The 18,561-nt window shown below is 49.9% G+C and overlaps 8 protein-coding genes across 8 annotated transcripts; 2 read left to right on the top strand and 6 right to left on the bottom strand.

Moving 5' to 3' along the window:
- Positions 1 to 392: 392 nt before the first annotated feature.
- rtt106 (putative negative regulator of DNA transposition (Rtt106)) lies at positions 393 to 1,978 on the bottom strand (the record flags this gene model as incomplete). The annotated part of the gene is made up of 4 exons (XM_056950317.1): positions 393 to 958; positions 1,028 to 1,384; positions 1,446 to 1,787; positions 1,876 to 1,978. The coding sequence occupies 4 exons, from the start codon at positions 1,976 to 1,978 to the stop codon at positions 393 to 395; spliced, it is 1,368 nt and encodes a 455-aa protein (XP_056816232.1).
- Positions 1,979 to 2,258: 280 nt separating this feature from the next.
- On the bottom strand, positions 2,259 to 3,481 carry N7506_001020 (mitochondrial 54S ribosomal protein uL24m; the record flags this gene model as incomplete). Its single annotated transcript, XM_056950316.1, has 2 exons — positions 2,259 to 2,990; positions 3,065 to 3,481. 2 exons carry the CDS (start codon positions 3,479 to 3,481, stop codon positions 2,259 to 2,261), a joined length of 1,149 nt encoding a protein of 382 aa, XP_056816231.1.
- Positions 3,482 to 6,650: 3,169 nt separating this feature from the next.
- On the top strand, positions 6,651 to 7,566 carry rho1 (Rho family GTPase RHO1; the record flags this gene model as incomplete). Its single annotated transcript, XM_056950315.1, has 5 exons — positions 6,651 to 6,718; positions 6,809 to 6,836; positions 6,944 to 7,141; positions 7,220 to 7,354; positions 7,405 to 7,566. The coding sequence occupies 5 exons, from the start codon at positions 6,651 to 6,653 to the stop codon at positions 7,564 to 7,566; spliced, it is 591 nt and encodes a 196-aa protein (XP_056816230.1).
- A 648-nt stretch (positions 7,567 to 8,214) lies between these two features.
- Positions 8,215 to 10,720, bottom strand: N7506_001018 (uncharacterized protein; the record flags this gene model as incomplete). Its single annotated transcript, XM_056950314.1, has 4 exons — positions 8,215 to 8,970; positions 9,028 to 10,281; positions 10,332 to 10,425; positions 10,482 to 10,720. The coding sequence occupies 4 exons, from the start codon at positions 10,718 to 10,720 to the stop codon at positions 8,215 to 8,217; spliced, it is 2,343 nt and encodes a 780-aa protein (XP_056816229.1).
- Positions 10,721 to 10,894: 174 nt separating this feature from the next.
- N7506_001017 (methionyl-tRNA formyltransferase) lies at positions 10,895 to 12,237 on the top strand (the record flags this gene model as incomplete). The annotated part of the gene is made up of 4 exons (XM_056950313.1): positions 10,895 to 11,147; positions 11,203 to 11,273; positions 11,321 to 11,448; positions 11,499 to 12,237. 4 exons carry the CDS (start codon positions 10,895 to 10,897, stop codon positions 12,235 to 12,237), a joined length of 1,191 nt encoding a protein of 396 aa, XP_056816228.1.
- Positions 12,238 to 12,295: 58 nt separating this feature from the next.
- On the bottom strand, positions 12,296 to 13,553 carry N7506_001016 (SDR family NAD(P)-dependent oxidoreductase; the record flags this gene model as incomplete). Its single annotated transcript, XM_056950312.1, has 10 exons — positions 12,296 to 12,315; positions 12,362 to 12,440; positions 12,494 to 12,556; positions 12,607 to 12,695; positions 12,755 to 12,806; positions 12,891 to 12,998; positions 13,050 to 13,112; positions 13,163 to 13,249; positions 13,308 to 13,450; positions 13,505 to 13,553. The coding sequence occupies 10 exons, from the start codon at positions 13,551 to 13,553 to the stop codon at positions 12,296 to 12,298; spliced, it is 753 nt and encodes a 250-aa protein (XP_056816227.1).
- A 579-nt stretch (positions 13,554 to 14,132) lies between these two features.
- N7506_001015 (glycoside hydrolase family 47 protein) lies at positions 14,133 to 16,287 on the bottom strand (the record flags this gene model as incomplete). Its single annotated transcript, XM_056950311.1, has 3 exons — positions 14,133 to 15,076; positions 15,142 to 15,786; positions 15,837 to 16,287. 3 exons carry the CDS (start codon positions 16,285 to 16,287, stop codon positions 14,133 to 14,135), a joined length of 2,040 nt encoding a protein of 679 aa, XP_056816226.1.
- A 636-nt stretch (positions 16,288 to 16,923) lies between these two features.
- rpt4 (proteasome regulatory particle base subunit RPT4) lies at positions 16,924 to 18,271 on the bottom strand (the record flags this gene model as incomplete). The annotated part of the gene is made up of 4 exons (XM_056950310.1): positions 16,924 to 17,044; positions 17,098 to 17,554; positions 17,613 to 17,999; positions 18,064 to 18,271. The coding sequence occupies 4 exons, from the start codon at positions 18,269 to 18,271 to the stop codon at positions 16,924 to 16,926; spliced, it is 1,173 nt and encodes a 390-aa protein (XP_056816225.1).
- Between the last annotated feature and the right edge of the window lie 290 nt (positions 18,272 to 18,561).

Here is an 18,561-nt window from a genome sequence, read left to right as displayed (position 1 = left end):
TCGTAGCTCAGGCCTCGGCACTAGCTGAACCTGCATCAAGAGGCCAGGCACCAAAACCGCCAGCCCGAGACATGTAGGTACAATCGCGATTGATTTGAAGTATGCAGGACGAAAACATCTCCTTCAGACCTTACAATTAAACTAGAACAATGGACAAGATGGACAAGATGGGCCGTGTGTTATTCAGTTTTTCTCAGGGGAGTTTGGCACGGAGTTTGGCAGGGAGTTCTGGACTTTCTCAACGCCTGGAATGCGCTTAACTAATCAGGTAAAATTACCGTCTTGGCAGGGACGGCTCGTCGATCCCTTACGCTCCATATGCTACATATGATGCATGCACTCTTTGCTTCTTTTGTATTCCAGTCTATTGTCACATATAAGGGATTTATACTTTAATCTGCAGCTTCACCGGGCTCGTCTTGGCCATCCATATCTTCGTCTTCGTCTTCCTCTTCGTCTTCATCATGTGCTTCCCCGTCTCCATCTTCGTCGTCTGAGTCGTCCTCACTACTGGACCCACTGCCCTCGCTATCATCACTGCCAGGATCGTAGTCCTCTTCCTCTTCATCCTCTTGATCTTCAAGCTCTCGCTGAGCCTTTTGAAGCTCACTCTCATCTGCATCTGCACCTGCAGCCTCGGCACTCGCTTGCTCTTCTCCGGTAGGCTTGTTGACATTGTAGACCTTAGCCCGGCGTGCATCCGCAAGACTGGCATCTTGAAGACCGTGTCGTTTGATGTAAGTGTCGATTCCAGAGAAATCGGCTTGGTCAATCATGGAGAATTCAAACTCCTGATTATCTTCCTCGGAGCCACCAGATGGGCGAGCCATGACATTGAGATTGAATGTCCGCTGCAAAACGGATGTGTATGAGACAGAGTCAATAGTGTCAAACGAGAAAAACAGAAGGGGTTTCTTGAAGGCAAACAGAATACCGGTAGAAAGAAGGAAGAGGTAACCTGCAGATGATTCGTTAGTACAAGTGCACTAGAGTCGTATTTTCACCAAACGGTAAAATATTGACGAACCTTCTTTGCTGCCGCGGAATGCCTTCACATGGTATGCTTTCTCGCCTTTTCGGTGCGCCTCGGGCATGGCACTAACGAACTGTCTGTCGTCGGGCCGCACAACATTGGCACGAGGCATGTTCTCATTCAAAACCTTGCAGAGTAACGCATCGGCTGTCTCACCAGGCGCTTGGCTGATCTGCTGCCCGTCTCCTGAGAATGCAGCCTTGGCTGGTCCATCGGCTATCGTAAAAACCATAGCTTCAGATGTGGAAGTTCCCTCTGGTGGAGGGGTAATGCCATCCGCATACTCAGGAATGATGCAGAAATTGAATTGTTTCTGCGTTTTCTCCGGCACAGGGAGACAGAGCGCATGTTCTTTCCCGCAGATATAGATTAGTAGATGTTTTGGGTGCTCAGTGAACAATTCCAGACTCACTGATTTTGTCCATCGAAACGCCAAATTCGATCTCTTTTGTTGCCTGGTTCCTCGCCCGGAGATACTTGTGCCCAGCAGTGATCTCGAGGGTAAGCTTCTTCCTCTGGGGAGTGGCGAACGAAACATCTTTGACGTAAAATTGTACCGGTGCGTTGGCGTCTTTCAGATCGACTGACGCCTGCGCAGTCTCTCCTGACTCTCCATTTTGTAGCTTGCGCTTTTTAGCTGCAGGCTCATCAACCGGGGGCCGCGAAGGAAGGGTCGTCTTGGCAGTCCTGGCCAGCAGGGTGGAGGTGTATCTTGCAATGTCTTCGAATAGTGGTGCATGTTGGGGTGTTGTGCCTATTGAAAGGGTAGGAATTGGCGACGGTCAGCAGGAGGTCGACGTGGTTATCGAGGGACGGGGACGCGAGTGCGCTCAGCTACGCACCGATCGCATCGTACACCCTCTGTTTCAGAGAGGGCTCTGTCGCAAAAGCCTCTTCAATGGTGGCAATGGGCGCACCAGAAGAGTTTATTGAGGCGAATGCCATGTTGTTTGCGACTGCGTTGGGTTAAATCCGCAGTGCAGGGTGTTGTAGGTTGGTCGGAGATTTGAACGACAAATATCAACGATGCGCAGGGCGGCCCGAATTATCCGCATAAGGAGCCCTAACTTTCAAGACAAGAATGACATATGTTACTTGGAGACCCGAAGAACTTTGATTGGCATAGCCAAATAATAGATATGTAAATAAATGCAAAGCTCCTTACTAGAATACAGTGGTGTGTACACAATGCTACAATGAAAACCAAATCCTCGTCATCGCCTCTTTAGGAAGCCTCCTCGGCCTTGGCCTTTTTGGCCTTGCCAGACTTGCCCTTGGCCCGTTTTTGATGGGCCGCAAACTTGATCTTCTGTTGCTTGAGGAGTGGTCCTCTCATATCCTTATGCAGATACTGGTCAATGAAACTCTTAGTTTCCTTGGACAATTGCGCATTTCCATCGGCGTCCAATCGTGCATTCCTTTTCTCGAGTGCCTTGGCAGCCCGCAACTTGATGACTTCAGTCTTCGGTGTAGACAGGGACACAGTCTCTCTGTACTGCTTTTGGTAGTCCTCGGTCATCTTCTCCTTCAAGTATTCGGGGTCGTGACGGGTACGGAATTTGGAGTATTTGTTGCGCAGCTCGTCAATCACGGTCGATGGCATGGGGGGTTCGGCAAGCGAGGCAACAAATGTGCTAGCCTCAACCTCCATTCGTGATGTGTCCATGTCACCGTCGGCGATGGTGGGCTCCTCCTCCACGGGCCAGGGGATTTCGATGTCCAAACCGGAGACGTAACGGGTGTATCTGGGGTTCTTGCTTTCGGGGGATCGCTCATGGTAGGGGCCAGCGGCATAGGCGTGCTTGACCATAACTTGCTGCATCTCACCAGTCTCGGTATCTTCCAGCTTGATGATGTGGCGGATATCGTCGAAGGAGACTGGGAACGACTGGGGTTGTGTGTCGATATTGCTGTTGGCCATTCGGTCTTTGGCCCACTCAGGAATAATGACATCGCGCTGGCAGAGACGTGTCAGTGAGTGACTTTCCTTCTGGGAAATCGTCGAGACGGAAAGGTGATCCGGGTACATACCATGTTGACGTCCTTGATGAGAACTGTCTCACTGTCTCGGTTGACTTGGGTAATCACGTTGATCTTGCCCTGGTCTTGTCCACGGATGACGCAGACTCGATCACCGGCGGCGAAAAGGACATGTCTCCGTTGCTCGTGTTTGGGGAGACGTGGAGGGTGCAGAATGCTACCTTCCAGGCCACCATATGTAGTGCGGTCAAGTCCGGCATCTCGCATGGGTGCAAGTGGACCCTTCTCCCAATCCTCCCAGCGATTCTTCCGTGCCTCCTTGAACTGAGAGGACAATGCGGCGCCAAAGTCCTTCCGCGCCCGCTTGGTCTGGACGCGATCCAACAATTCCTGTCGTTCTTGAGCCTTGATGGATCTTTTGAAGGCCTGCTTCCGGGCGGAAGTCGTCCGTTGGATAACTCTCTGCATCTTGGTGTTGGGGTTCAGCAATGGCCGAACGTTGTCTCTGCCGCAAACACCCCGATCCGCGGATCGAAAATTGAGGGTGTAGTGCACGTGACTCACGGACCAATCTGCTTATGTAATATTTCAATGAGCATCAACACTTGAGGCCCGGCCTTGATGGTAACTACAAGTAACCCTTGCCAGAAACATTGCACTCTAATTTGGCAAGGAAGTGCCGAGATTGGTGATGACGGGTAGCTTGCTCGTACTTGACTCATGGACCAAGTCTTGGTTGATCTTTTCCCATACTTCAAGGCCATTTGCAAGCTGTATCCAGCAAATCTGCGAGATAGGGAATGTTGGCTGTTTTGGATTCATAGATCATGGTCCTGTTGCTGATTGCTCAATTCCATATTCCGGTCGGTCGCTGTCTACATAATTGAACACTTGATACTCTGTCATTTGGTCGACGTGACGGCGTATTATGGCACCAAACTCAAAATGGCAAAACTAACTCGACCAGACATTGAATTCAATTTTTGAGGTTGCAATTAAACCAAGCGCACAAGCTACTTTCAGAAGGAGTGGTAGTATCATTATCAGCCATTGTATACTCCTTATATGCTCGCAAGTGGATCCATGAATGTACTGAGCTGCCATATCCAAGTGGTCTTGGTTCTAGTCCCATTGAGAGCGGATATAGATCGTGAACCCAAATCTCTATGAATGCATGGTGCCTGACCGCATCCCGATCTCGGAATCCCCGAGTCTCACCTCCTTGTGGTACAATACTCCGTGGCCCGCGTAAAGCCCAGGCGAGAGGAACACTGTATGCAGACAATCTAGAACTTCCACCGACCAGCTGAGATGTGGAAGAGGTGAGAGGCAGTGCATGACATTGGGGAGATCTGGCTGGTGTAATGTCTCGTATTGCATGTTGAAATGCCTGCCTATCTGCGGCCTATCGAGTGGGTGTTCGCAAAATAAGGCGTTCCAACACCGAAGGCTTGCGCCATTCGAGGATGGGACCCCCGGGCACCATCTCGAGAAAAAGTTAGCATGTCCTACGGAGTAAGTCTAGTTGCTTGGCCTTCTTAGTAAATTTGTCTCACAACAATAAAGACATGAGTTAATTTCGACGTGAAACCTGGGGGTGCCGTATGGGCAACTTGCCCCGAGGCTGAACAAGAAGGCCACTGTGCCGACGTGGATGTATCAAACTAATCTCAGCCGATCAAGTTTACCCGAAAAGTGACATTCGGTACGGAGGAAATAGTAAACTGTTTTTGTGATGCGATATTTGCATCAATTGTGATGTCGATGATTTCATGTCTGTTACAATGACTGACCATTGCCAGTTGTGAAAATTGTCACGTTAATTCATGGGCGTGGACAAATCGGGTACTCCGAACCCGTGGACGGGGCCTTGGAGTTGCTTAGCAGTGGGAGCGAGTAGCCTCCGTCTCAGTACAAAGTACGGAGTACTTGGAGAACTTTCAAGACACAAGTGGGCACTCGGTACTTGGAAATATTCTCACTAGTACGGAGTACTGCCACGGGAAGATGAGATGAGTTGTGGCCGAATTATCGAAACGCTAGCATCCACCAAGTTCTCCTATTCTTATTCTTATCCGGGAATCGCTTTAACGGCTCCATATTAGGTCTTGGCTCGGCCTGCTATTTTTAGTCAGCCTCGTAGTGAGATTGAAATATCCACTCCACTTCGCAAAAACACCAAGAATGCTGTGAAGTCATGGAGCTTTGGAAGCTAGCAAAGGGGGTAAGCTTCACTAATTTGACGTGATTGGTTTAAGCGAATTCCAGTACTAAAAATTACATCGTATTATTGTCGCCTGGAAACCCCCTAGATACTGTACAACACACAACATATCAACATGCGATTCTCAGCCTAGTGCATGCCGAGAACCCCCCGGGGGAACAGATCAGCGTCTGAATAAACGAAGCAGGAATTATCGGACCGATCATCACTGGCTGCTTAGACCAAGCATTTTAAAAGGTTATCAGTACCGTGCGCTGCCCACCGGATCTCGATAGCATGGTACGGAGTACTCCGTACGGAGCACGAAGTACGGGGTAGTTATTCGTTAGTGGATATCATATGCATTTGGGTTGGTTGTGGCTCAATTGTATAAAATCAAAGATTATTTCCATTGGTTCGGCGAGACTTAAAGAATCGATTGAGCGGAGCTGACATGGTCCAAATGTACTTCGTGCAACTATGTAGTTATGCAATCTACAAGTTCGGAGTAGAGTACATACTTCATGCTCACAGCCTTCCAAGGTGATGACATCGGTAACGGCCATCCACGGTCCACAGATGTCAACAGACATCATGTCCGAGATTTGGGACCTACCAAACCAGGGGTAACACTGTGAACTCATAACTCAATTCACATCTTGATCTCGTCATACTTCACGAAGCACGGGGATATGATATCACAGCCACGGGGTGGCTGTGCAGGGAAAAGAGAGAAGTGGGCCTCGTCCACTTCGACCATTTTTTTTATCAGCCACACGTCCTTACACAGGGCTGTGTATACCAGGTCAATACTCCGTGTTCCGAAGGTAATATCCATGGATGGCTTTGGAGGGAACAGCCACATTAGAAAAAAGGGTAGCCTGAAACTCAGGGGGTAAAAGGTGTTTATCGTACTACAGCAAGTCCAAAGTATTAAAGTACCGGATACCTCGATACGAATACCCAGATACCCGTCGTAGCCAGCGTACGTACCCCGAGTTTGTAAGTACTGGGTACTTGGGTAGAGTTGGGTACAGGCTCACCAGCAGGGGGAAAAACCACAATACCACAACAAATACCGTAAGATACTGCCACCGCTCTGCCATTCTGGCCTGGTCTGCTATCTTTCTCTCCTCCACCTCCAACTCATCATTCCATCGTCTTTTTTCCATCGTTTCTCATCGAAACGTCTTGATTTCACTACCTTATTTCCCTCATCACTAGCTTAAGCTAGTTTATCACATTAAAGGTACGCCGTTGCGACCCTGATACCCCATCCCCCCGGGAGACTTGTCCCTTATTATTTGATCATCTCGTGTCTCTCGTCACCCCCTCACGTTACTTTACACATTCTTCGTCCTGAAGACCTCTCGCTTTCGCACTACGCTCTGCTCGCCTACTTCACTCTATCTTCATACTGACTTCATTCACAAGATGGCCGAGATCCGTCGCAAGCTCGTCATCGTCGGCGATGGTGCCTGCGGTAAGACCTGTCTGCTCATGTAAGTGTCTCAAGCGCTGCCTTCCTGCCCAGGGCGCTTTCCCAACATCTCTATATACACGCTGGAGTACAGCGCTGACTGAAGTCACAGTGTTTTCTCCAAGGGCACCTTCCCCGAGGTAAGCTCCTATTCGTCTTCGATCGCCCGATCTTCCGACAAAATATCCCTTTTCGCAGATCAGCATCATTGAAAGATAAACCAATAATCTGACTCTGTTCATGACAGGTCTACGTCCCCACCGTTTTCGAGAACTACGTCGCCGATGTCGAGGTTGATAACAAGCACGTTGAGCTTGCTCTTTGGGATACTGCTGGTCAGGAAGATTACGACCGTCTCCGTCCTTTGTCATACCCCGATTCACATGTCATCCTGATCTGTTTCGCCGTGGACTCCCCCGATTCTCTCGACAACGTCCAGGAGAAGGTGCGTCTCCTTCATATTCATCGCGAATGCAGCGAGCCGCTCTCGCCGAATGGAAATCACTGACATCTATGCAAATAGTGGATCTCCGAGGTCCTGCACTTCTGCCAGGGTCTTCCTATCATCCTCGTCGGTTGCAAGAAGGATTTGCGCGAGGACCCCAAGACTAAGGACGAGCTGGCCAAGACCTCCCAGCGCCCCGTCTCAATGGAGCAGGTAGGTTTTCCCCCCGCCCCCTTGGTACAACATATACTGACCCAGCGCAGGGTGAGGAAATCCGCAAGAAGATCGGCGCCTACAAGTACCTGGAGTGCTCGGCCCGCACCAACGAAGGTGTCCGTGAAGTCTTCGAAGCCGCAACCCGGGCTGCCCTTCTCAAGGCTGTCAAGGGTAAGGGTGGTAAGAAGAAGGGCTGCTTGATTCTGTAAACTAAGCCAATCTTTTGGAGGTGGCTCGGCTCGGTCATGCTCAGCCTCCACGGAAAGCAATTGGCGATTTTATTCTCTAAGGAGGAGGGCTTCTTGGCCTGCATACGAGATTGTGGATAATATCGAATCCGGGAACCCGAGTCGTGGAGCTTTCCACAATTCAGTTGGTCGACCTTGTGTTTTTCTTTTTGCCTTTATTTTGCAGAATTTGTCTAGGGAGGCGTTGTCTTCATAACCCTGTGGGCTTTTCTTTTTCTACTTCCGTGAATTTCAAATCGCCTCGAGGGGCAAGTATAAATTGAAAACCGAAAACAGGAGATTCAGGTCAACGTCGCCCCTGCGCGAATTTCCCCTTGTGTCATAGATCGTTTCTGCGGTTATCTCCCCATACGCGAAGAGCTCGTTTCGGCTTCTGTTGTTTTTCTCTCTTTTACCACATCTGTTTCTGCTACAGCTAATGCATGATTATTTATTCTCATTTGACCGGTACCTATCCATCTTAATCTTGGAGTTCTTCCAAAATGTGTAAATGTAATCTTGAAATGATATAGATACAAGAGTTCTGCGGATATATACTTCCAGAGTTGTACCTAGGTATGTTCATAGGCCACCAAGCCATCCATCCATTCATGCACGGAGGTACAAACACTATCGATTCAGACTTAACAAGCCCTCAATATATCTTCTCGCATCCATTCCAAGCCCCTCAACCAGCTTCGAAGGCGCTGTATCCGCACGATATGTCAGGCCGGCAGAAGCACCGCCAAGGTCCCGGAAGAAGCGCGCACTACTACTAACACGTCCATGGCCTGTTGGGGAGACATAATCACTCGCTTTGCGGACGATGAAGGCCTCTTGTGGAGCCAGTGGGGCCTGTGGTGGCGCGAAGGGATCGTCGGCTATAGACGACAGCGCTGCCGAGGAAGATGCTGTTGATAGAGACTTTTGTGGAATGCGTACCCAGACGACCCACCACCCGCGATTAGTTTTACTCGTGCGCTCGAGTTCTTGTGGCCGGGCACGTGTATCTGTGTGGGTGGATAGGAGGCGATGGTGGATAGTCAGGCTCTCGACTCGGGACCAGGGGGAGGATGAAGAGGGGAGATTGGGTTGGGGTTGAAGTGAGATGCTCAGGCTCGGGATGTTGGGGATTGATGAGCGGATAGTGAGATTTGATGGATCATAGACCAGGTCATAGATTGAGTGAGTTCTGGCTGAAAAGCGTTTGCTGGGGTCTGAGCTTTCTGACATGGAGACTCGAGATGCAGCCATTGTCGGGGAAGTAGATGACAGGAGGGGTTTTTGGAGAGGGCCAAGTTGATGATGCATACTTGAGTAGAGGGACGGAGACGACAAGCAGGATGTCTCGGGATCAAATAGGAATGTGAACATGAATGGTTGGTGCTTTTGTTGAATGTTAGCTTTGCAAATATTGATATTCGCTGTCAAACAATAGCTTACCACGTATATCACGGCCTGAAGCTCCTTTGGAGCTGCATCTGCTCCACCAAGATGGAGGTATAGAGTTCTGCGTACTATGCGAGTCTTGGGTTTACCATTCTCCGATTCAGGCTCTGGGCTTCCTTCTTCCAAATCATCCAACGTTTGGAGATCATCACGGGGTCCCAGAACGAACCGACCCAGATATTTGGGATTCGGGTCGCTTCTATGATTGCTGTCCACCGGCGGAGATTGGGCAGTGTTGCTAGGTCGATCTTGAGTCGGCGTTGAGTGAGAGTCGTCTCCCGCTGGGTCAGAGCTATTGGGAGGTGAGATAGCTGGTGATCTGGGAGAAAAGCTCCACGAAGAGCCATATCCAAGAGTAAGGTACTTCATAACCGTTTCTGTGGGAAAGCTCATGCTGTCGTTTTGTTGCTCGTGTCGGAGCGGCGAGGCCTCGTTCCGGACTCCCGTGTGATCAGCCCCGGGGGCCTCTTGAACTGGTTCTGGTGTCGCCATTATAAGTGGACGAGGTATGCCAGGTGTAAAGCTACGGTCAGGCGAAAGTTGCTGAGAAGCATTTTCAGAACTCTGCCGTCCGCGTGGTTTCCGCACTTTGCGACGACGTAGCGAGCCTGGGTCTCTCCCAACGCCATAAGCAGCATCGCCAAACCGATAAATCGATTCCATCCAGTGTGAAACATGGGCCAAAGAATGTCGAGAAAGAGCGCCAATGCCGGTGAAAACCACACCATCAGACGGTCTGGGGTGGTTATCTGATCCGAGCCATGGGCTTTGATCAGAGTCTGTGGAGTGGGAAGGCTCCTCAAAGGGTGGAGAAGGATCGCCAAACCTGGAGACAATCAAATCCACCAAGCCTTCTGTCCTTGTCACAAAGTCCTCGAGTACTTCTCTTTCCCCGCTGCCCCACTCTTCCTCTCCAACGCCGATCCCCAACTCCCCTCCCGCAGAGAGTTTGATGCCATTGTAGATCTCAACAATTGGGTTACCGGTCAACAGAAGCTCCCAATTCCAGGTGAATTTATCCCAAAATCGATCAAGAAATAGGCATAACTTGGTTCTGCCAACTTGGTTCAAGAGTTCGTCCAATGTAAAATTATGATGTAAGAGAAATGTCGAATGCGCGCGACGCAACTGCTGAATCAGTAGAGGCGGTGGTGTCATCTCACGCGATGAGTATTGAAACACCGGGGTGTGTTCTTCGGATACGCTTTTCTGCGCGTTATCGGCGGGGAGTCGTGTCAGATCGATAGACTGGTTTCATGAGTCCCATGATTCGAGCGATTAGGATGTCAACCACCTACAGCAACAATCCACCAGTTCTTCTCCAGCTCAAGTAGTATGACCCGTGATTTGTCTGTTTCAACATATTCGAGGGATTTCCCGTCCGAAAAATTACTACACGTCAAGTCTAAATTAGCTGATTTTCTTGGCAAGTTTGGGGTTTGGCATACCTAGCAAAGTTCACCAAACCTTGCGCCAGGCCGATCTGGCGCAGTCTTTCATTTTCCAAATCCTTCGACTCTTCACTGCTTTCTGTGCTCCCAGTACTTTCTCGTTGATGTGTCGCTTGCGAAGTATAGTACACGATCTGATCCGCTATCGTCTCGTCGGTAGGTCCGAGGGTCGGGTTATAGATGGCAAGGTACGAAACCTGGGCCGGGATCACTGAATCGTGGTCGCCTCCAGTCATTGTACCCTTGGGTGTCTGTATCTCACACCGGAAAGCCAGTCCAGGTGAAAGGAATACAGGTAGAAAGCTGAAAGCGAAGTGGGATCTGGGGTGGATGTTGACATCACGTGGCTTATCGATAAGGACCAGTGACGGAGCTCCAACTTTCCGGCGATTGCTTTGTTGCTGAAGACCATGTGGATCATCTCAGGCCCAGCAAGCCTCTGTAAGAGACCAGTGGCTCTCCGGGCGTTTGGGCTGAGATCTTACTCCACCAAAACCTTTGATCCACTTCGCATTCTCTTCTGTGGCTCCGACGAGTTCAGTATTGCTTCTCTGAATGCTCTCCATGCATACCACTTAAAGCATCCCGAACGAGTATCCTCAATAGATGTCGTTTGCCGGCCAGGGAAACGAGTGGGAAGGGGTTTGAAGGAGATTCGAGAAGGTATCTAGGCTCGAACCTGTTACGCAAGACACTTCTTATTGAAACCTCGTTCTAGTACCGATTAAAGCGGCCGCCTCGGCTCTCTCACTTCCTATACACGAGATCGACACATTTACCGGCTGGAAGGTAATATGCATAGCCTATCGGTTGATATTTCAAACTGACTGTGTTAGCCCCCAACCTCTCCCAGCGGCCCTATAAACCTGATTATCGCGGTATCGTTTGGCCGTTTTGTCCCGCCGCGCATACTCAACGGAGCGAAGTACGGTGGACTTAATGTGCATCCCTCATTATTACCCGAGTATGTGCTTCTCAATCTCGCCACCGATGATCAAATTATTGACCAAGTAGTTTCCGTGGCCCTGCGCCCCTTCACCACACTCTCCTCGCCGGTGAGACCAAAACCGGCGTGACGGTTCAAACATTGCACCATGAAAATTTTGACCACGGAGTCATTCTATCACAAACGCCTGCACCTGGATTTGACGTGCCCAACCCAGACTCTTGTACCTTTCAAGAGCTACAGAACCTTGTTGCACCGAAAGGTGCACACATGCTTGTGGAAAGCATCGAGAACGGATCTTATGTGCCCCCGCTGAAAAATGCAGGATGGCGCTCCACTGATGACACGCGCAAACTGATCCACGCGTCCAAAATCACGCCAGAAGATAGACACATCAAATGGGCAGAATGGACCTCGGCGGAGATCAGCAGGCGCAGCCGCGTGATTGGGCCTCTTTGGAGCAAAGCTTTTTGTGGAAGCAAGGCTGCCAATGCGTCTACGGCATTGCAGCAAAAGCGAGTAATTCTTACTGACACTGAGGAGATCGACCCTCCTTTTGAGTGCCAGTCGCTCCGCAAATTCCCAGGTCTTCCGTTCACAAATGCTTCGCCCTCGGATGAACCGGGCACTGGTGAGCTCTACGTGTTTACTGTCGACGGAAAGGTACATCGAATCAATCGCATGAAAGTCGAAGGATATAAAGACTCAGCTGCCCTGCCAGCTGCTCGAAAGGCTCGCATGCTAGGTGATCGGGCACCTCAGTATGAAAACGGGGAGCTAGTACCCTTCCACAACATGTTTGTATAATTAAGAAGAATTGCGTGTATTCTATGTCTTATTTACCGAAATGATACCTATCAAGCATCTATTTAGAGAACCCGGAATCTAGATGCGTTAGCCTTCGATCAACGATGTTGGAGGCATCACATACCAATCTGGATAGCTTGTCCTGTCATCGAAGCATTTTTGGCAAGTGTGATGAACATATCCGCGCAGTCTTCCACTTCGGGCTAGGATTTATTAGCGCATTCACGTGTGCTAACTATAGGAGGAAATCACTTACCACGCGCTTGAGTGCAGTTGCACTCGTCCAAGCATCGATCTTCTCGGGGGCGAAGCGTTGACCCTAACACAATGTCAGCATTTATCAACATTCCCAAGAAAGGAAGAGCGTACCCATTCAGTGAGCAAAAGACCAGGCAAGATCGCATTGACGCGGACCTTGGCGCCTTGAGTCTGAGCAAGACATTTCATGAGATGAATCACTGTATCGTGTGTAAGCTGTTGATCATTGGACTTCCAAGGATCGAGAAGAAAAACCTACAAGCTGCTTTCGTCACAGCATAGGGCAAGCTGCTACCAGTTGGCGAGACACCCTAGAAAGCCCAATCAGCACTCGAACCCCAGGCCATTGCAAAAAAGGTGCGTGGAATTCGAAACAGGCTGTCTAAGTAACTTACCGCAATTGAAGCCGTGATGAGGAACACACCACCATCTGGATTCGCATTGAATGTGGGAAGAGCCGCTTTGAACAGGTGGAAACTGCTCTTGACGTTGATAGACCAGCACTAGTTCGACAATCAGCAAAGCTCTCTTCTCAAAGTATATGCAGTTATTACCTTGTCCCAATCATCGTCGTCCATGGCATCGAGATCCCCAAAGTTCGTCATCTTGGTCCATCCCTTATCGATGTATTAGTAGGTTTGCCGCTGAACCTTGGAGAATACCTTACGGCGTTCGAAATGATGATGTCCAAGCCGCCCAGCTGCTCAATAGCGGCATGCACGGCGTTGATACAGTCTTGCTTCTTTCCTGCATCCTGTCATATTTATATCGTCAGTAAAACAATCAAACCTCCTGCGCTTCAGTCCACTTACACCTTGGATGACAACTGTTTTCACGTTGTATTTGCTTGCAATGTCCGAAGCGACCTTCTCTGCGACTTCCTTGTTGTTCATGTAATTAATTGCAATATTGCTTCCCTCCGAGGCAAACTTCTCGGCTGAGAGTGCACCCAGGCCTCTATCATTTTACATCAGTGCGGTACTCAAAGCGAGGTTAGAAGTAGACCTACCGAGAACCCCCGTGATCAACACATTGCGACCCGACAAAGAGTATGGCATATTGAATTGAAGTAGAGAACAGTCTTGGAGAGTTCTGTGTATAAAAGGCCGAGGTCTTGTAGAAAGATCGTCCAGAAGTATTGCCGAGCTCACCGATGGTCTGTACCGATGCGGGGCAATGCGGACTTCATTGCGAATCGATCCGGACTATTCTGATGATTGAAAGCTGTGATTGATGGTCTAATAGGTACTGTAGAATGTCATTTCTATTACCATTTGGTTTGGTGTCTTGAACATCGTTCACCTGGGCAAATCGAGTTGTGAATGGTTACTCTTGCTCGCCTAAGCACCTGGGCAGGTCCCCCACGATGGTTTGTATATATCGGGAGTCCACCTCCCGACTACACGAGCAGTACTTGAGAACAGGTCAGGTATGACGCAAAGACCTTGAGATCGAACAACTCAGATATATCATCTCTATATCACCAAAGTCAATGGTATACAGTATAAACGGTCACTAAAAAATTGATATACATATTGGGTGTCCAGATACACCCAGAAGGACCAAACGAGAACAAATAAAAAGCGCTGTACAGAACGTATAACATCGAGCTCATACCATAGCAGGCAGATCATAATTTAGTTCTTCGGCTTCCTCTCCCATCCAGTCTTCAGTTCACCGGATGGTTTGAAGCGCGGGAACGGATGAGCCTCTGTGTTGAAGACGTGATCTTCCAGGGGAATGAAATCGCGGTCCGAGAACAACAAGTAGAAATACTTTAGCGTCTCGGCCATCCAATAACTTTCCATGTTGTCACGCTTATAGGGAGGCACCACGTCCGCATTTCCTAGTGATGTAAAGCCCTTGATGCGGAAGACTGGTTCTTTGGCTGTAGATGTTGGCAGACGAGAGGCGCTCTTCTTCTCCACGACAGCTGTGTGACGGACAAAGGACTTGAAGATCTCCCAGCCCCATTGGCGGTAGATCTCGTCGCCGGTGATCCGGTACATGTAGAGAAGGGACTCGATTGTCTCGGGTCGTTGGAGGTTGTGGCGGTCGTTTCGACGAATGTCAATGTCTGAGCGCCAGGGTTCTGAGCCATCGCGCTGGGCTTCGAGAGGCTTGGAGATACCGTGCAAAATCTCGGGCTTGGATTTGGTCGAGGTGGGGTATTTTTCGGCCATTGTTGCGGGTGGATCGTCTAGAATGAAGTGTGAGATTTCAGCTGCTAGACCGGTGGCGGTGGCCTCATGCATCGCCCAGCAAGTCTTCATCAACTCGCGGGCAATAAGAATTTCTTCTTCGTTCCGTTGAGACCAGTCTGCAGACTTTCGTGCCTTGGATAAAGGCTGACCACCGGTTGCTCCGAGGGCGATTGTGCCCGGCAGGAAACAGACAAGATGATCCATCCTGGGTGAGAGTTCTCCGGCTAGACCCTGTGGACGCTCGCCCAAGATCATGAGCTGGGAGTTCTTGGTGAAAGAGATCAGATGCTTGCGGATGCCTTGCAGGGCCTCCTCCCACATCTCTTTGTAGATGGGTTCCGTTTGCGAGGTCTGCAAGTATTGCTTGATGAGGTATTCTATGATAGGTCAGCTCAAAGCACTTGAACAAAAAGGGGTAGAACAAAAATTGTCAATGACGCACCGTAGTAAGAGTCTGCCTTGTTACCCAGGCTAATGCTGTCTCCCTTGAGAAGACCAGTGTCTGGGTGGATTGCGCTTTGCACAAGGCCATCCTGAGGCTGTTGATAATCCACCACTTTCATGGCCTTCTCCACTACTGTCCAGTATTCAGCCTCGCCGGTCAGCTTGGCCAAGTACTTGTATTCAAGCTGCACCGAGCCTGCCTCGGAAATGGTTGTAGCTCCCTCGTCGAAATGAACCACCACACCCTCAGATGTGTTGAGATTGACATTCGACCACGGAATCCCACTGGGTGAATCAAACGCTCCAAGCAGTCGCTCAGCCAGGTCCGTGGCCTTTTCGATGTACAGATCTTCGCCAGCGGCGCCAAAATCGTCGTCGTTGAGCGGTGCCAGGTTAGGATATTGAGTCGACAGATGATGGGCAGACAACAAGCCACCAAGCATGCGAATACTGGTCTCAAACATATTGACCTCGCGATCCTGGTCATACTGTAAAGATGTCGAAATCCATTGTCGCGCACGGTGGACCTTCGACGTGAGATTCATGATCATCAATGTGTCCAATGAATCCACGATCATCCAGCCCAGTCCCCCGCTCGTTGACTCCTGGTTGACATTTGATACAGGGCGATACTGATCATATCCTGTGAAAACGTCAGCAATGCTAACTCCCCGTAGTTCTTGTGCAACCTACCCCATGCGTTTTGCTCGTAACCCTCCCAACTGACGATGAAGGCGTCCCGCACTTTCTCTCGTCTCTCAGTCCAGTCCGACGACTCTGACACTTTCCCGTCCTCCAAGGTCTGGGCCCATTTCCAAAGTTCCACCCCCTTGTCATTGGACTGTAGCCCTGACCACGCAGAAAGATAGAAGTTATAGTACATCAAGAACACCAAGCTGCACCCCACCAGAATATAGAAGAATGGTCTCCATCTCCTCCGTGGACCTGTGCGCCGCGGCTGGAAGAATGGCTTGTCTTTATATAAGGGCAAAGTGCGGTCTTTCTCGAAGTAGCCGTTCACTTTGTTCGATAAGGGGATCGGTTGGTTCGATAGTCCGTAGCCGCGTAGCCCGTTTCGTGAGTTTGAGTAGAAGCTGTCTTGCTGCGCAGGCGCAAAGGGACTGCGTGATGGCTGGTACGCCATTGTTTTCAAGTCTGCTCCGTGGGATTGGTGGATTTGCGATTATCGAGTGCGACACATGGAGGCGTGCGTGGTGAAATCGGTCTGAGATTTGATCGCGGAAGAGGTTCGACTCTGAATGAGGCTCGAGAGCAGTGTTTGCTGGGCTTAAGGGTCAGTCGCATTGATTCTTCGTGAGAGGGCCCCTCGTGGTCGGAGACTTACCGAAGCGCAATGCGACTCTTCTTCGCCAGTTGTCACAATTCAATCCAAGGCGTCGTGGGTATCTAGGACAAAATCCAAGAGAAATGCCGTGTTGGTTGTTAGGTGGTCTGTAAACAAATTATCGGAGATGCGATGCGGAGGCGGAGGTTGTCCCGCGTGTCCTCAGCCAAACTTAACTTGGCCAATACGGATCGGAATTCCAGACGCTGCTCACAATTCAACAATGCCGTGTGAGCAGAGGCAGGCTCAATGAAATTAGAGAAACGGAGAGTGGTCGAGTCCGAAAATCCAAGTATTCTTGTACGCGTGGCCCCGGTGTTTTACAATACAAAACTCGCAACGTGATTCAAGACTGCTCGTTAGGTTGATTGCATATCATTTGCGCTTAGGTGAAAGATCTAAACCCTGCACTAGGATAGTCCTGCATAGATACAATTACAGCTTCTGGTACTCAAGCTTGCCCTCCAACTTCTTAGCCTCTGCCACCTTCCGTACCGCCTTGTTGAAGTCATCCTGGTTGATGGCGTCACGGTAGTCCTTGATCGCAAATAAACCGCTGCGAAGAGTTAGTCGAATAATCGGGGTAGAACAGGGCTGGGGTGCACTTACGCTTCAGTAACCACGTTTCGAAGATCAGCACCGTTCAGACCATCACTCATCTTGACCACACTCTCAAAGTCGATATCACCATCCTTCTGGACAGTGCTCGTGTGAATCTTCAGAATTTCCAGACGGCCCACCTCATTGGGAAGAGGAATCTCAATCTTGCGGTCCAGACGACCAGCACGCAGCAGCGCAGGGTCCAATGTGTCGGGTCGGTTGGTAGCCATGATGATCTTCGTCTTTCCTAGGTAGTCGAAACCATCCAACTGGTTCAGCAACTCCATGAGCGTTCGCTGAATCTCTCGATCTGCCGATGTACCCTCCGAGAATCGTCGTCCACCGATAGCGTCAATTTCATCCATGAAGATGATACAGGGCTCGTGTTCCTTGGCGTATCCGAACATTTCACGGATCAGTCGGGCGGATTCACCGATATATTTATCCACAATGGCGGAGGATACAACTGTGAATCAGGAGTGTAAGTAGACTGCGTGAATCGAAATAGTATGGAGAACACATACCCTTCAAGAAGTTGGTCTCTATCGAGCTGGCAACTGCTCGTGCAAGCAGCGTCTTACCAGTACCCGGAGGACCGTAGAGCAGGACACCCTTCGGGGGCTTGATACCAACTCTGAAGAAGAGTTCTGGGTTCTTCAGGGGCAACTCAATGACCTCACGAAGCTCTCTGATCTGGTCATTGAGACCACCGATACCCGCGAAGTTGACTGACCCGGGGTCCTCCAAAGACATGTTGTACACCATGGGATCGACTTCGCGAGGCAGCATCCGCATGATAGTAAGTGTTGTCATATCCAAAGCCACACGTGTGCCTTGCTTCATCTTGGCCTTATCCACCTTTGAACGGCAACCGACGACATATCGAGGACCTGAGGATGCCTTGACGATGACTGCGAGATTGTTAGGATCTGGGTGCAAATTTCCATGCGCCTGATATGACATCTGGATACTTACATCGCTCTTCATCAAGCTGCTTCAACACTTCACCGATGATCTGACCAACACTTTGTAGTGCCTTGATGTTATCCTCGGAGACATCGAACTCTCTTTGAAGATCCTTGATTCCCAGACGGAGGTTCTTCAACTTGGCTTCCCACTCTCGTAGCTCGAGCAAGCTCTTTTTATAGTCCTCAAGCGCCTGGCCGCGCTCTGGGTCGCTCATGATGAAAGACGGACGAATGAGATTCGCCGAGTATTGGAGGGAAAGTGGGAAATCTCAGTGGTTAACCGTAGTTCGGAGGCGTATGGGAGGTGTTGTGGGAGATCGTGGATGCAGAATGGATGGATATCGTGATTGAAAGGGCGACAGCACCTTGCCTGGGGAGCTACCAGCGCAACGTCGATGAGCTTCCAAACAGCTGAATCACGTGCCAAGAGATTATGTCATATTCTTTGTCAGCTGACACCTGAGGCTAAAATATACACCCCAGGCAGTAGGGCAGCAAGGCAGCA

The sequence above is a fragment of the Penicillium brevicompactum genome (assembly GCF_028827555.1).
Source record: "Penicillium brevicompactum strain IBT 35665 chromosome Unknown utg000001l_segment0_segment0, whole genome shotgun sequence".
Lineage (NCBI taxonomy): Eukaryota > Fungi > Ascomycota > Eurotiomycetes > Eurotiales > Aspergillaceae > Penicillium > Penicillium brevicompactum.
Note: the sequence above shows the minus strand (reverse complement) of the source record. Positions and strands in the feature narration are given on the sequence as shown.